A 12,994-nucleotide genomic window follows, 5' to 3' on the forward strand; every position below is an offset into this window, starting at 1 on the left:
TCCCAGCAGGTCCCCCTGCCTGGAACTCTCCCCTGCCCCAGACCCTCTCTCTTGCTGATCTTCTGTATCCTTGGGCTCTCCAGGACAATGAGAGACAACTGGGCGGGCTGCTGTTTGCACCCCATGGCACTGGGGAACCCATCCTGTCCTTACCCAGTCCAAGGATGTCGGCACACCCCTGACACATCACACACTCTGTGTCTATCTCGCCAACAGCCCCCATTGCACAGGGGGCAGGAAGGCCTGCTCAGCCCCCAGCAGGATAGGAATGACCACTATGGGCTGTCCTGATCCCAGTATATGCACCTGTGACCAGACACACAGGCCATGTGAGCAAGCTAGACCGGCAAGCTGTCACGCCTCCACCCAGGGACCCCAAGAATGGGCCAGAACCCACAGGCTGATGTCGGTTGCCGACCCAGGACCCTCCCCCATAAGACGCCGGAGCCATTAGACAGAGAAGCAAGAGAGCAGAGCAAAGTCAGTGCAGGGAACCAGTTTATTATCATTGGGGGTCGCCGATGGGCCGCTTCCCACACACAGACCGTGGTCCACCCTGCAGAGAGGCCCAGGAGTTCCTGCAGGGTTGGGCCCTGCACAGGCCTCCCAGAGGCTGAGAGAAATGTTCATAGGGAAGATGTGGCTGGGGAGCCCCCCACTGAGAGGAAGACTAGGACCCCAGCCTGGAGCAGACAGGGCCCACCTGGCAGCCTGGCCTCGTGAACAGGGCAGGACAGATGCAGAGTCCCTGATCTGCGTCTAGAGCCCCGAGCCCAGAGCTACAGTCTGTGAGTCCCTCCGGCCTTCTGTACTTTCTGAGATGCCAGGTCTGTGTGTAGTGTCTTCAGCTGGACCGGGCCCCGTCAGGTAGCAAGTGCCTGGGGTGAGAGGGGCGGGCAGGCTCCAGCCCTGAGTTCTTGGAGACTTAGGGAGAGGGTCGGAGCACACGTGTATTCATAAAACCCTGGTTTCCTCCACGCAGCCACAGAGCCCCGCAGCCAGGTGCCTGCTGCTCACAGCCTCAGCCCTGGGAGGGACCAGAGGCCTTGTCCCCATCCGGGCGGATGTGCAGAGTGACGGTCTCGCCCACTGTCCCAAAGCTGACCGTCTGGGTGTTAACCTCCGTTTTGAAGCTGCTCTGGCCATTGTCTGCAGACCTCTGGACCTGGATGCAGAACGACGGCTTCCAGGATGCAGCACCCCCAACCTGGGCCTCCTGCATACGGAAGGAGACTCCTGCGGGGCCGAGGACCTGAGGCCCCAAGGGAGATGTCTCCCGGCGACTGAAAAAGCTGGATGGGTTTCGAGGGCCCAGGGGATGCCCCACGTTTAGCAGGACAGGCTGCCCCACAGTGGGCTCACTGATCTCTCTCTGGAGCACAGAGACCTCACATGGTGGGTCATCAGCAGTGCTGGGCACAGAGCCATGGCAGCCGAAGGTCTCCCCCTCCCTGGGCACGTAATCCTCCAGGTCAGCCAGTGTCAGCACTCGGCCGTGGTGTGTGAGGATCTTGGGGTCACGGCCCCAAAGGCCATTGGTACCCAGGGGCTCCTCCGTCAGGAGGGCACCTCCTCCCTCCACCTCCTCCATGGGGGTTTCCTCTTCAGCAGCCTGGGGAGGGAATGGCTCATGGGTCTCCTCTGGCCCTGTGTCCGTGCAGAAGATGAGAGGGTCTCCAGTGATGACCATGGCTCTGCCCCGGGCCTGGGGCTCCTGAGCCAGTAGGTTGTTGTTGGAGTTGTTTGCATTGGGGTCTCCTATGGGAGTCCCACCAGGCAGTGTGAAGAGAAGCCCTGCTGAGCTGTCAGGTCCTTCTCTGGCAGGGGATGCACCCCTGGAGCCCGTCTTCTTCACCCTGACTTCAATGGTCTCCTCGACCTCTACCCACTTGGGCTGGGGCCTCATGCCCCGAGACAGGTCTGGCATGTGGGACTCAGGCTCCGTCACATACAGCGTGGGTACAGTAGGCCTCCAGCCTGGCTCCACCTCAGGCCTGCGGGGCTGGCCAGCCCCCAGTGAGTACAGCAGCTCAGGAGCCAACTGGCCTGGCCTGGGCGGGCTTGCAGTGCGGCGGGAAGGTGAGCGGGAGGGGGACTTGTTGGGGGACCGGCGCCGGCCACGGGGGCTCTTCACCACGGTGGTGATGGTCTCCTCTCTGTAGGGAGAGGGCCAAGAGGAAATGTGCACAGAGACCTGTAGCCTTGCTCAGTGCCCGCGCCATCAGCACGTGCAGGGGCCCTGTGAGTGATCAGGTTAGTGTAGCAAGCAAATGGTGACACTGCATAAACAAGATTCCTACATGTGTGATTGAGCCCACTCTCTGGAACCCCTAGCCAGAGAACCAACAAAACAGCACAAAGCCCCATCTGGCCAACCTCAGGCTCTAGTATGCAGATCTCAAACAAGAGCTGAGGCAACAGGGGAGGCCCAGGCCACATCACAGGGCACCTCCAAACCCCAGACCAAGTCTGGTTCACAATGTCTCCATGTATGGCTCTCCTCCATTTATGGCCATTTTCTTCTGGAGATACTACTGCTCCTTGCAGAGCTAATGTACAGGGATGCAGGGACATAACCATGTGGCCTTCCTTATCTATCCCATGAGTGCTTTGTGCTTTGTATCATGGGGGGTTACCCCAGTGAGCTCTCAGAAGGCAAGAGCCTCAATGGTCCTCAGCTGGAGGTACACTGGCAGCTGATGCTAGGTCCGAGAGGGTTGTCAGAGCCCTGATCTGCTGCTTGTGCTCCTGATCTGTTTGTTTGGGGGTGTGAAGCCCAGCAAGAACACCTTGCTCTGGGCGTGGCTTGGCCATCACGGGCTGTGTGATGTCAGACAAGCACTTCCTCTTCCTGGGCCACTTCCACCTAAATGGGAGTGGGCAGGAAGGAGACGAGGAGGCAGAACACAAGGCCATTTGCATGTGGGTGGACATCAGGCACTGGCCAGGGACTTTGCAGCAGCCTTGGGGGATGGATCTGACCTCCTTTTGCAAGTGTGGACCAGGAGGCTGAGAAGGCTGGGCACCTGCCCAGGGCCAAGATTTAGAAGTCCACCAGTCAGCCCCAGTACCCCTCTGCCACCCACTGCCCCTGACCTTGCCAGGTGCTGTGGGTAAAATGAGTATCAGGCAGTATCAGGGAGCAGGGATGGGCTGAGCAACACACAGACCCTGGGGAACTCACAACTCTCCTGGGCCCTGGGACCTGCATTTTCTCTTGGGCTCAGGCAATGCATGAGCATTGAGCTCAATGCTGTCACCACCTGCCTGCTATGGCTAAGGCAGGCTCGTGCTCTCTCTCTTCCTCTCATTCAGCTTTTGTCCAACTCAGAGCTCCATCCATCCCTGGAGCAGGGATGAGCCCAGAGATGTGTGCTACCCCTTGGGGTGCACAGCAATTACAGGCCCTCTCTCCTCAGCCCTCAGCTGGTAAGAAGGAAATGCTACACCCCACTTAACTGATGGGGAAACTGAGGCTTGGAGGCATGGCCTATTCAAAAATCGCAGGACTGCTTTCCTGCCTAATGCCCAGGCTCAGGAGCACTAGGCTTGTCCCTGGGCCGGAGCTTGCCCAAACATCAGGGAACCTGGGCCAGGCCCATCTGCTGGCCTCATGCATCTTCAGTTCGCCAAGGCAGGACAGTCAGTCACATGGGTAGTGGGGTCTTGTCTCCTAAATGCCTCCCTGTGTTGAGCTCATTACTGTCCCAATGAAGGGATGTGGGCATCCTGCACTGAGGCTCCCAGGATAGCAGGTGGGACTGACAGGTGACAGGGGTCTCTCTCCAAGCCCTGTTTCCTCCCCATGTCCATTGAGTCCCCACTCTGTGGTGTGCCCTTGGAGGAGATGCCTGGCACAATTCCTCCAGCTGAGCTCCTCCAGCATCACAGGGTGTGTGTTTCTACCTGCCGAAGCCTGGAATAGACTGGGCTTCAGGATGCCTTCAGGAGTCTCCTAGTCCAGCTGCCCCAGGTGTCAGTCCTCTTTGAAGTCATACTGATGGGGCAGCCTGGCCCTGTCTCTGTTTCTCCATTTTGTCATGTGTAAGATGTAAATAATAAAAATGCTCCCTTCATAGATGAAATGTATAGTTAATCTGTGTATAGCTGTGGCACAGTTGCATACCTCCATGGATGCTTACTTCTGCCCCATGTACTGTAGGCAGCAATGTACCTTGGAGAAGGTAGAAGGAAGTTGAGGAAGGGTTAACCCAGGATCTGACCAAATGTCTGGTGATAGGATTCTCCAAAACCTGGCCAACTACAGGCCCCTTTAGGAGGTCCTAGGCCCATGAGGAACCAACTGGAGCTTCCCAGTCATCTGGTCTTAAACCAGTCTTTCTTGCCTCCTGGCTTTCACAAGCTTTTACACAATCTCCACCTGCACACACCTCATAGTGGATCATCCAGGTCAAAACCGACTTTGCTTCCTGTGGGCTTACTCAGCTCCAGACCTCTTGTGTTATTTAATTAGCAACACCCCCAGCCTTGAAGGCACCGAATAAAAAAGGGGACGGTGGGCGTGGCACCGGGGAAATGGGTTATCTGCTGGCTTTCAATCATGAACCATCCTGAGCAAACCTCTTCCCTGAACTCGAGTTTCCCCATCTCCCAAATGCTAGGGTTGGGCCTGGAGATCTTTAAGGGTCCTAGAGCTGTGCTTCTCACCAGGATTACACTATTTTAATTAAATGCAAGTTAATGAGAATAAACAAAATCTAGAATTCAGTTCTTCAGTTGTGCTTGACACATTTTAAATACCCAGTAGCCGCATGTGGCTAGTAGCTGTTCTTGTAGTGGGCATCACAAAGATAGAATATTTCCACTGACAGAAAGCTCTGTTGGACAAAAATGCCCTAGATCCTAGGGTTTGAGGTGTAGAATACTCCCTTGAGCCCACTGTGGGAAGCAGCTCCAAATTAACTGATGTGATTTTGGGTCCAAGCCCTGGGTGAGCCACTGTGAGGTATGCAGAATAAGTCTACCCTGTGGAGGCACAGGAGCCATAGAGGCCCTGGAAGAGAGAGCTGTGAAGTGTGAAGGTAGCCAAGGCCTCAGGGGAAGGTGGGTCCCCTCAGGGGCATCTGCAAAGTGCTGGCAGTCTGCATTGTGAGCAAAGGCTATGTGGGCAAGCAGTTAGACAAGGAGGTGACCAGACCACACGGACAAGGTCCAAGTGGGTTAGTGGGCATGCAGGGGGCACGGCAGTCAGAAGGAAGGTTAGGAACACGCCTGCACTTACATGATGACGGTTTTCTTGGGGACTTTAGTCTCTTGCTCAGTGACTACAAAGAAAACAGTCGGAATAGCGAGGGTTACAGATCAGCCAGCGCTCAGGTGCTGAGCCATTTGAGTGGCATGGCAGTGTAGTAACCTGCTCGGCTTTGGAGCACCGTATCCAAGTCCTGCCTGATCTGCCTGTCTCAGGTTGGAGCCTCAGTTCTGTCATCTTTAACATGGAGATGACAGTACCTGCTCTGAGTGGCTGGGGGATGAGCGAGTGTGACATCACTGTGTTCCACATGAGGAAATGAGGGTCTTGCAAGGACTGCAGCAAGAGTAGGGGCCCTGTCTGGGCTGCCCATGCAGAAATCCCAGCTCCTTCTTCAGCCCATGTGCCCAAGGAGCCCTGTGAATTTGTCAAACCTGAGGTCCCACTTCTCAGACAGAAACTGAAGGCTAGAAGTGGGGGAAGGAAAGGGCCATGGGAGCCAAACTGGGACTGGGATGGCTGGTGCTATTTTATAAAAAATACTAAAGACCAAAGGAATCTCTCCAGGGGAAAGGAACACTGGAGTCCTAGAGATGGCACATCTGAGCTCTGCACCATGAGGCCATGGAAATCCGATCAGGAAAAACCAGAGATGCCTGGACAGGGTCCTGAGCTCCGAGTGAGCAGGGAAACCTAGGTCTCTCCATAGAAGCTCCCCATAAACTCAACTGCCTTGATTGTCCCAGCTTTCCATCTCCCTGGAGTCAGCAGATGGAGGACCTGAGTCCCAGAGACAGGACAGGACTCATCCGGGACCATGCAGCACCTATTCTCACCCATCCTGTGGCCTCTTCCTCAGCAGCTTCTGGGCAGGGCTAGGCTTGCCACAGAGATGCCCTTCCCAGCCACACCCTGCTGGACAGCAGGCAGTCCAGCAGATACCAGTACCCTCAGATCTCAACAGTCCCTCTTGCCATCCTGGGGACAAAGCTGAGTGGGATGCTCAGAAAAGTCAAATGGCATGACCGGGCACATGGTGCTCTGGCTTCCGGTGTGTGGGATTTTAGGTTTTGCTGCAGTGCCACATAGAGAAAGGATTTCCCTTAGATGACCAAGAGTATTTTAAACTGTCTCTGATTGGGTGCATGTGAATTAAAGGTACCAGCTGTGTTTGTATGGCCCTTGGGAACCTCATTTACTTGTGAATGTGTGCGTATGTACGCATATGTGTGCACACAAGTATGTATATATGTACCTGTGTGTGTTTGTGCCAGCTACCTCCTGGAGAGGGAAGCCCCCTGGGAGAGAGATGGGATCCAGCCAAAATGCCTTGTGTGTTTGGATTAAGTTGGGCCCAGAGCGAGCCAGCCTGTTTGCCACCTGCAGGCTGGACTCTGTGTGCAGAGTAGTGGGAAAACCCAGAGCTCCTTCCCTCACCCTCCCCTGATTGGAGTCCCATCCTGCTGCTCTGGAGTGGTAGTCAGGGAACGTCTTGGCTGCTACCTTCCTGGTGCCTTGTTCCTGACCTGACCTGCCACCTGACAGGCTCTAAGCCCCGGTGAATACTGGCAGCTATCAGAGGGGTGCAGCTGTGCGAAGCGGGGCTCCCAGGCCAGTGCAGTTCCAAAAGCGAGGGGGCAGTGCCCACCCCACAAGGCAGGCTGGGGCTCTTCTGGTTGCGGAGCCACCAGGTTAAAGATGAAGCGGCAGGATAGGGTTAGGAAGCAGGAGGCGGCGGGCTCCAACTCCTGGGTCTGTGACGACTGGCCTTCTTGGTTGTGAGGTGCAATGTTTCTGGTATCAGAGGGCTGACCCTCTTGCAGACTTCACAGCCATGAGACGTTGACAGAAAGTGAACCATCATGACAATGAAGTGAATGTCTCTGTAGGACACGCGTGTCGCCAGCCTGAGAGGGAGTGCTGAAATCCTTGCTCAGCACCTCCCGAACATAAGACGCCATATGGCAGGAAGTGCAGGTGCCTGCAGACACCACAGGGCCCTCTGGGGGGCAGGAACATGGACCCCTGCCCACTGTGTGATGGCTGTGGAAGGCATCAAGGCTGTGAGGTCAAGCTCCAGATGCCAGGTAGGCTGACTCTGGGAGGGTCCAGACAGATAGAGGCCCCTGGACATTGGGCCCCAGGACGGACTGGATCCATTAGCCCAAGGCATCACAGAAGCCAACACTCAGGACTTGGGAGGACATGTATTCCAGCCCCTCCTACTGTGAGAACTGAAGCTCCACCAGGTGTTGGTCCAGGCTCTGCCTGCATGCCTCTAGGGACAGGAGGCTCACCACCTGACAAGGTAGCCCCTTCTAGGTGGTGCAACCCAAACTGGAAGAAGCTGTCCCTGGGGCTGCAGCCTGCCCTGTGAGCACCACAGGGCTGCTCTCTGACTGAGCAGGCCCAGGACAGATGTCAGCTGCCCCCCTTTCCGTCCTGGCCATTCATAGGCTGGGCACAGCTGGGACCCTGGACTCAGGTGTGAGTGGAGGCATAAGGTATCCTGCTGCCCACCCTTCACCTCCCACCCAGGAGCACATCTCCCCTCAGTGAGACCCACCCCAGGACCCCAGATGCCACCCCAAGCCAGGGTAGGGAGAAAGAGCCATGGCATTCTATTTTTTCCATGAACAGCCCAACCCAGTGTGGAGGTAGCAGGCCCCTGACACCACTCCCTCTCCTGGTAGCCAAGCTGGGACCCAGCAGCTGGTCCTCTGCACTCAGCACGCTTCCCACAGAATCATCCTCCCCAACGTTCCTGCTATCTATTACGACGCCTTGCTGGCCACTGCCCAGCAGCCTGCCAGGACCAGGCCTGGCCTTTCTACATACTCATTACTGCCACAGGGATGGTAAACAAGACACAGCCCCCCCCGCCCCCCCGCCAGGGCTGTCCTCCAGCCTTGCTGAACCTCTGGGCTCAAGGTTCACCTCATGCTGCCCCAGTAGGGGGCTAGGAACCAGCCCTTGCCCCATGGCCTCTGCATCTTCATCTCTCCCAGCCAGACCCCTCCTTGGCCCTCACTGCCCCTCGTCCAGGAAGCACACCCTGATTGGAAAGGCTTATGGTTTCCCCCCAACCTGGCCCCACAGTACCACTTACCTTCCACCGCTGCAAGTTGCTCCCTGTGAAGCTGTTCCCGGGCCCGCACAGCAGGGCTCTGCATGCACAGCTCTGCCCCGCCCCTCGCAGAGCCCAGCCTGTTCACCAACTGCAGGACGGATGGCAGGAGCCCACTTAGAGCCAGTGGCTCCCTTAGGACCGTCAAGGCCATCTCTAACATGGGGGGCCCTCCCTGGCTGTGTCCCAGAGCCTGCCACAGAAGAAAGTTTCCCCAACAGACCCAGCACTGTGCAGGGGTTTCCTAGGTGGTAGGGACACTTTATCTATTCAGTGTGGTAGCCATGTGGGCCCGGAGCACTGGAAACAGAACCAAATCTTTACCCACAGTTAAGTAACTGATTTCAACTCAAATTCCACGTGTTGGTAGTAGTAACCGAATCACACGGTGTGGGTCCACAGCTAACTCTGGTCTGTGGGCCTCCCCAGGAGCTGCCATGGGGCAGGCCCCATCTAGCCCAACCCAGGCCACCAGAAGCAACCACACAGAGGAGGCTGGCAGCCAGGAAGAGCCACAGGCTGTGCCACAGACCACCACTGGCCCTGCAGGTGGACAGGTGGCTTTGGTAGAGAGGATGCCACCCAGAGTTCCCACCCAGGTCCCTGTCCTTGCTATGGACACTGGGTGATGGGCTGGGGGTCCCAACCTCATTAGGGGATACTGGATGATGGTGGCCAGGGGTGCCTCCTTCATCAGGGACCCTGGGTGACAGTGGGCCTCGGGTCCCTCCCTCATCAGGGACCCTGGGTGATGGTGGGTCTGGGGTCCCTCTCTCATTGGGGACACTGGGTGATGGTGGGCCTGGGGTCCCTCTCTCATTGGGGACACTGGGTGATGGTGGGCCTGGGGTCCTTCCCTCATCAGGGACACTGGGAGATAGTGGGGGAGTCTCCTCCCTCATCATGGTTCAGGGACCCTGGGTGACAACAGGCCCCGAGGTAGATCCCCTGTGCCTGCCCACCTCACCTCACACTCATAATGGCCGAGGTCGTCCTTGCTGGCAGCCAGGATCTCCAGCACCAACAGACCACTGCGGGGCTCACTCAGGGTTCGGTACTTGCTGCTAGGCGTCAGCAGGGCTCCATCCTTGTACCACCTGCAACCAACCCCAGGGGATGAGGAGGGCCTCCCCAGCTTCCTCTACTCGAGACCCTCCTCTTGCCCACCCTGCAAGACTGGGCTTTCTTCCAGAGCCCACGCACTCCTGATGCCAGCTGCCCAACCTCCAGCGGGTACTGCCCTCCCTGCAGCGGGAGCCGCGTTCAGAACCTGCCCGCCCCCCATGCAGCGAGCATGCTGCCTACCTCCCCTCCTGTTTCTTGGGCACAAGGTGCCCAGCCCACCTGATCTGAGGGTGCGGGGCGCCTTCAATGGTGCAGGTGACCTGCGCATCCTCTCCCTCCACAAAAGGAACTGCCCGGACCTTTTTCACAAACCGTGGGGGTACTGTGGGGCGACGCAGCAACGTAAGGGAAAGAGATACAGAGAGACACCATGATGGACCAGGACCCTATCCCCACCTGCGGGTGCCCTGGATGTCACCGGCAGCCCCCCCACAGGCCCGAGCCCCCCATGGGGCCACCGAGGTGGAGTGGGGTCCAGACGCCCTCTACTCCAGCCTCCCTTCCAGGGTGGGCTCACCTTGCACCAGGATCTTGCCCAGCGTGCTGGCATTGCCGGCTGCACTGGCTGCAAAGCACATGTACTGGCCCGAGTCCGTGCCAGTCAGGTTGTCCAGGATGAGGGCACATGAGCCATCGGGGTCCTCAATGAGGATGTGGTGTGGATCCACCTCCACTGGCTTCCCATCTGCAAAGGAAGGCCGCGCTCTCATGGGAGGGGACGCTGCCAGGGACAGGAGACTGGCCTACCTGGGGCCGCAGTCACGGGGCAATGATAGGGGGCCACCGCTAGAGCACAGACCCCTGGTGGGGAGCCAAGCTGGCCACTCTGACCCAGAGTTCCGTCCCCTTCCCCAGACCACTGTGCCCACCGTGTGGCCTCAGAAAGTAGGCTCATAGCAGGGTCCCTGCATGGCATGCTGCCTGAGGCCATGCCCAGAGGGAGGCTCTGAGTCCACAGTGGGGCCCCATCGCACGGGGCATGCTCCTCGTCCTGGCAGGTCAGGGCCTCTGGGGGATCCCCGTGGGGTCTCCCACTGTGATGCTGCTGTGGGTCACAGCGGCACACGACTGTGTGAGCTGCCTGCGCTGGGACGGTGTGTGCATCAGTTTGGGCATTCGGGCTGCACTGGAGACCTGGAGGCCACATGCCAGCCCAGCCCAGGCTCCCCTGCCAGCCCGAGTGACCCCCGGTCGGAGTGTCTTGGTTACCTGGGGGCCTTGTACCCCATCAGTTGTGATTTAGGGCTGGGGCTTAGGGCCACATGACATCAGTTTGACGTCTGCAGGGGCTGTGACAGAGGTAAGCCGTGCCTGCGTGAGTGACCCCCCAACAGACGCCCCGGTCACAAGGCTCAGATGAGTGTCCCCGGGGGCTAAACTGTGCTGCCGTGCATCCACCTGGGAGACATGCTGTCTGCATGACTCCACCAGAGGGCAGGGGGACACCAGGACCCTGCTTGGACACCCAGCTGGACCCCTCCCCACACACCTCTTCCCGCTCCTGCAATAAGCCAGACCCTGAGTGGACAGTCTGCTGAGTTCTGTGAATCCTTCTAGTGATTCACAGAACCTAAAGCTGGTCATGGGACCCCCAAACCAGGGGTCAGAACTGGGGGTGGCCCTGGGGACCCCCAAACAGCAGCTGGTGTCAGAATTGGGGGTGGCCCTGGGGACCCCTGAATAGCAGCTGGTGTCAGAACTGGGGGTGGCACTGGGGACCCCCGAACGGCAGCTGGTGTGAGAACAGGGACCCCCAAAATTTGTGGCTCCCATCACACCCAGAGCCAAACCTGAGACCCTACCATAGGGCCGGCCTCAGCGTCCACCTTGCCCTCTCCTGGCCACGTGACGGCCCCCCCAGAGCTCCTGCATGTCTGCCAGAGAGGCCTGCCAGCTGCCCCTTTGCTTCATTTCCATGAACAGCCGCACCACCTCCCCACTTCCTGCCACACATTTGTCCACCAGTTTGCCATCGGTCTCCCCATCTACACGGCCTGCACTCTTGGGCAGGGCCTATTTGCCACTGCATCGCTGGTACCTGGAATGGGGTGCTAGCCCTCGGTACGAACTCATCAAACAAGACAGCTAAGGAATGAGATCTGAGGTGGGTGGGGCCACTGTGTCTGACTCACGAGGACAAACGCTCTGCTCTGTCCCACCTCGTCTAGCTGTGCTCCCAGCCAGGCGGGCTGAGTCAGCGGTGAGCCACTGGAATAGGACGCCTGTCCCTCACGCCTGGCTCCCCGACCTGGCCCGACTCCCTCTGTGCAGCTCTTGCTGGTGCAGGATCCACATCCCTCAGGCTGCAGGGGCCTACCTTTGTACCAGCTGATGATGGGCTTGGGTGTGCCCGTCACACGGCAGGCCAGCTTCACGGTCTCACCCAGCTCTGCTGTGCAGTCTGCCAGCTCGTCTTCGAAATCTGGGGGGTCTGAGCGCACACACACACACACACACACACACAAGCTCTGACCTCTTGGTGGATGGGACAGCGGTGCCCTCATGTCCCTGGTCCAACCCTGGCACAGTCAGAAGCTCCAGGGTCCAAGGGTGTGATTGTTATGGACACTGCCCCTTGCGACCTTCTGTCCAGGTGGCCCTTCACGTCCCTAACACAGTCTGGGCACCTGTCCCGTGCTGGGGAGCCCCTGTGTGCACCCTGAGGCTCCCCTGCACTGAGGTCGGGGTCAGCCCTACACCCCAGCTCAGGCTCCTGAGATGGACCCAGGAGCGGGGCAGGGGTCTGAGGCTCGGGGGCCAGAGAGGCTCCGGTGCTGAGTGCGGCCTCCCTGCCCACCCCGGCGGGAGGACTCACGCCACACGGGCAGGGCCAGGCGCTGCTGGATGCCGCAGATCTCCTTCACCCACGAGTTCTTGGTGATGACCGTGCGGGCCTGCAGCAGGTACTTGCGCACCGAGTCCTCCCGCTCGTGCCAGACCTCGAAGGCTCGGTCGTCCCCCTCTACCTGGTCGTTCAGGTCGATGCTGCTCAGCTGTGGGGGACGGGGAATGCAGACTGACTGTCTGGACGCATACCTCTGCCCGTCCCCGCCCTGGCGCTCCGCCGGCGCCCACGCACCTTCATCATGTTCCGGAAGACATAGCTGAAGGTGTCGGTGCGGGAATCCCTCTTGGGCTTGCAGACCACCAGGTGGTGGCGGAACAGGAAGACATGGCGGTGGTGGCCCTTCCAGGGCATCCGCGCGCCCGGAGCCCCCTCCCACACGATGAAGTGGCCCTGCGGGAGCAGAAGCGCGCAGTCAGCCCGCAGCCCGGAGCCCAGCCCCCCCGCGGGCGGTCCTGGCCAGGCCGTTGGCCGCGCCCCGCCTCCCGCCGGCCGCCTCCCGGACCTGGCGGATGGGCTCGCCCAGGGCCTCCAGGGTGCCGGGGTAGTTCTCCATGAGGGACACGTGCAGCTGGTTCTCGGCGCGCTGCGGCAGGGCTGACACCACCGCGTAGGCCTGCTCCAGCAGTGCGCAGTTCTGCCCGTTCCTCGCCTTGTTGCGGATCAGCTCCTGGGGGACACAGCT

At 59.0% G+C, this 12,994-nt stretch overlaps 1 protein-coding gene across 1 annotated transcript in view; it reads right to left on the bottom strand.

Annotated features, from left to right (window-relative positions):
- Positions 1-481: 481 nt before the first annotated feature.
- The window catches only part of LOC103678868 (obscurin), a 160,679-nt gene continuing 148,166 nt past the window's right edge, over positions 482-12,994 (bottom strand). Inside the window, 6 exon segments of the mRNA XM_040622746.1 lie at positions 482-2,156; positions 5,243-5,285; positions 8,322-8,430; positions 9,307-9,436; positions 9,684-9,786; positions 9,982-10,149. Coding sequence (XP_040478680.1) covers positions 1,022-2,156; positions 5,243-5,285; positions 8,322-8,430; positions 9,307-9,436; positions 9,684-9,786; positions 9,982-10,149 — 1,688 coding nt within the window. The 3' untranslated portion in view covers positions 482-1,021.

The sequence above is a fragment of the Ursus maritimus genome, unplaced genomic scaffold (assembly GCF_017311325.1).
Source record: "Ursus maritimus isolate PB19 unplaced genomic scaffold, ASM1731132v1 scaffold_5, whole genome shotgun sequence".
Taxonomy (NCBI): domain Eukaryota; kingdom Metazoa; phylum Chordata; class Mammalia; order Carnivora; family Ursidae; genus Ursus; species Ursus maritimus.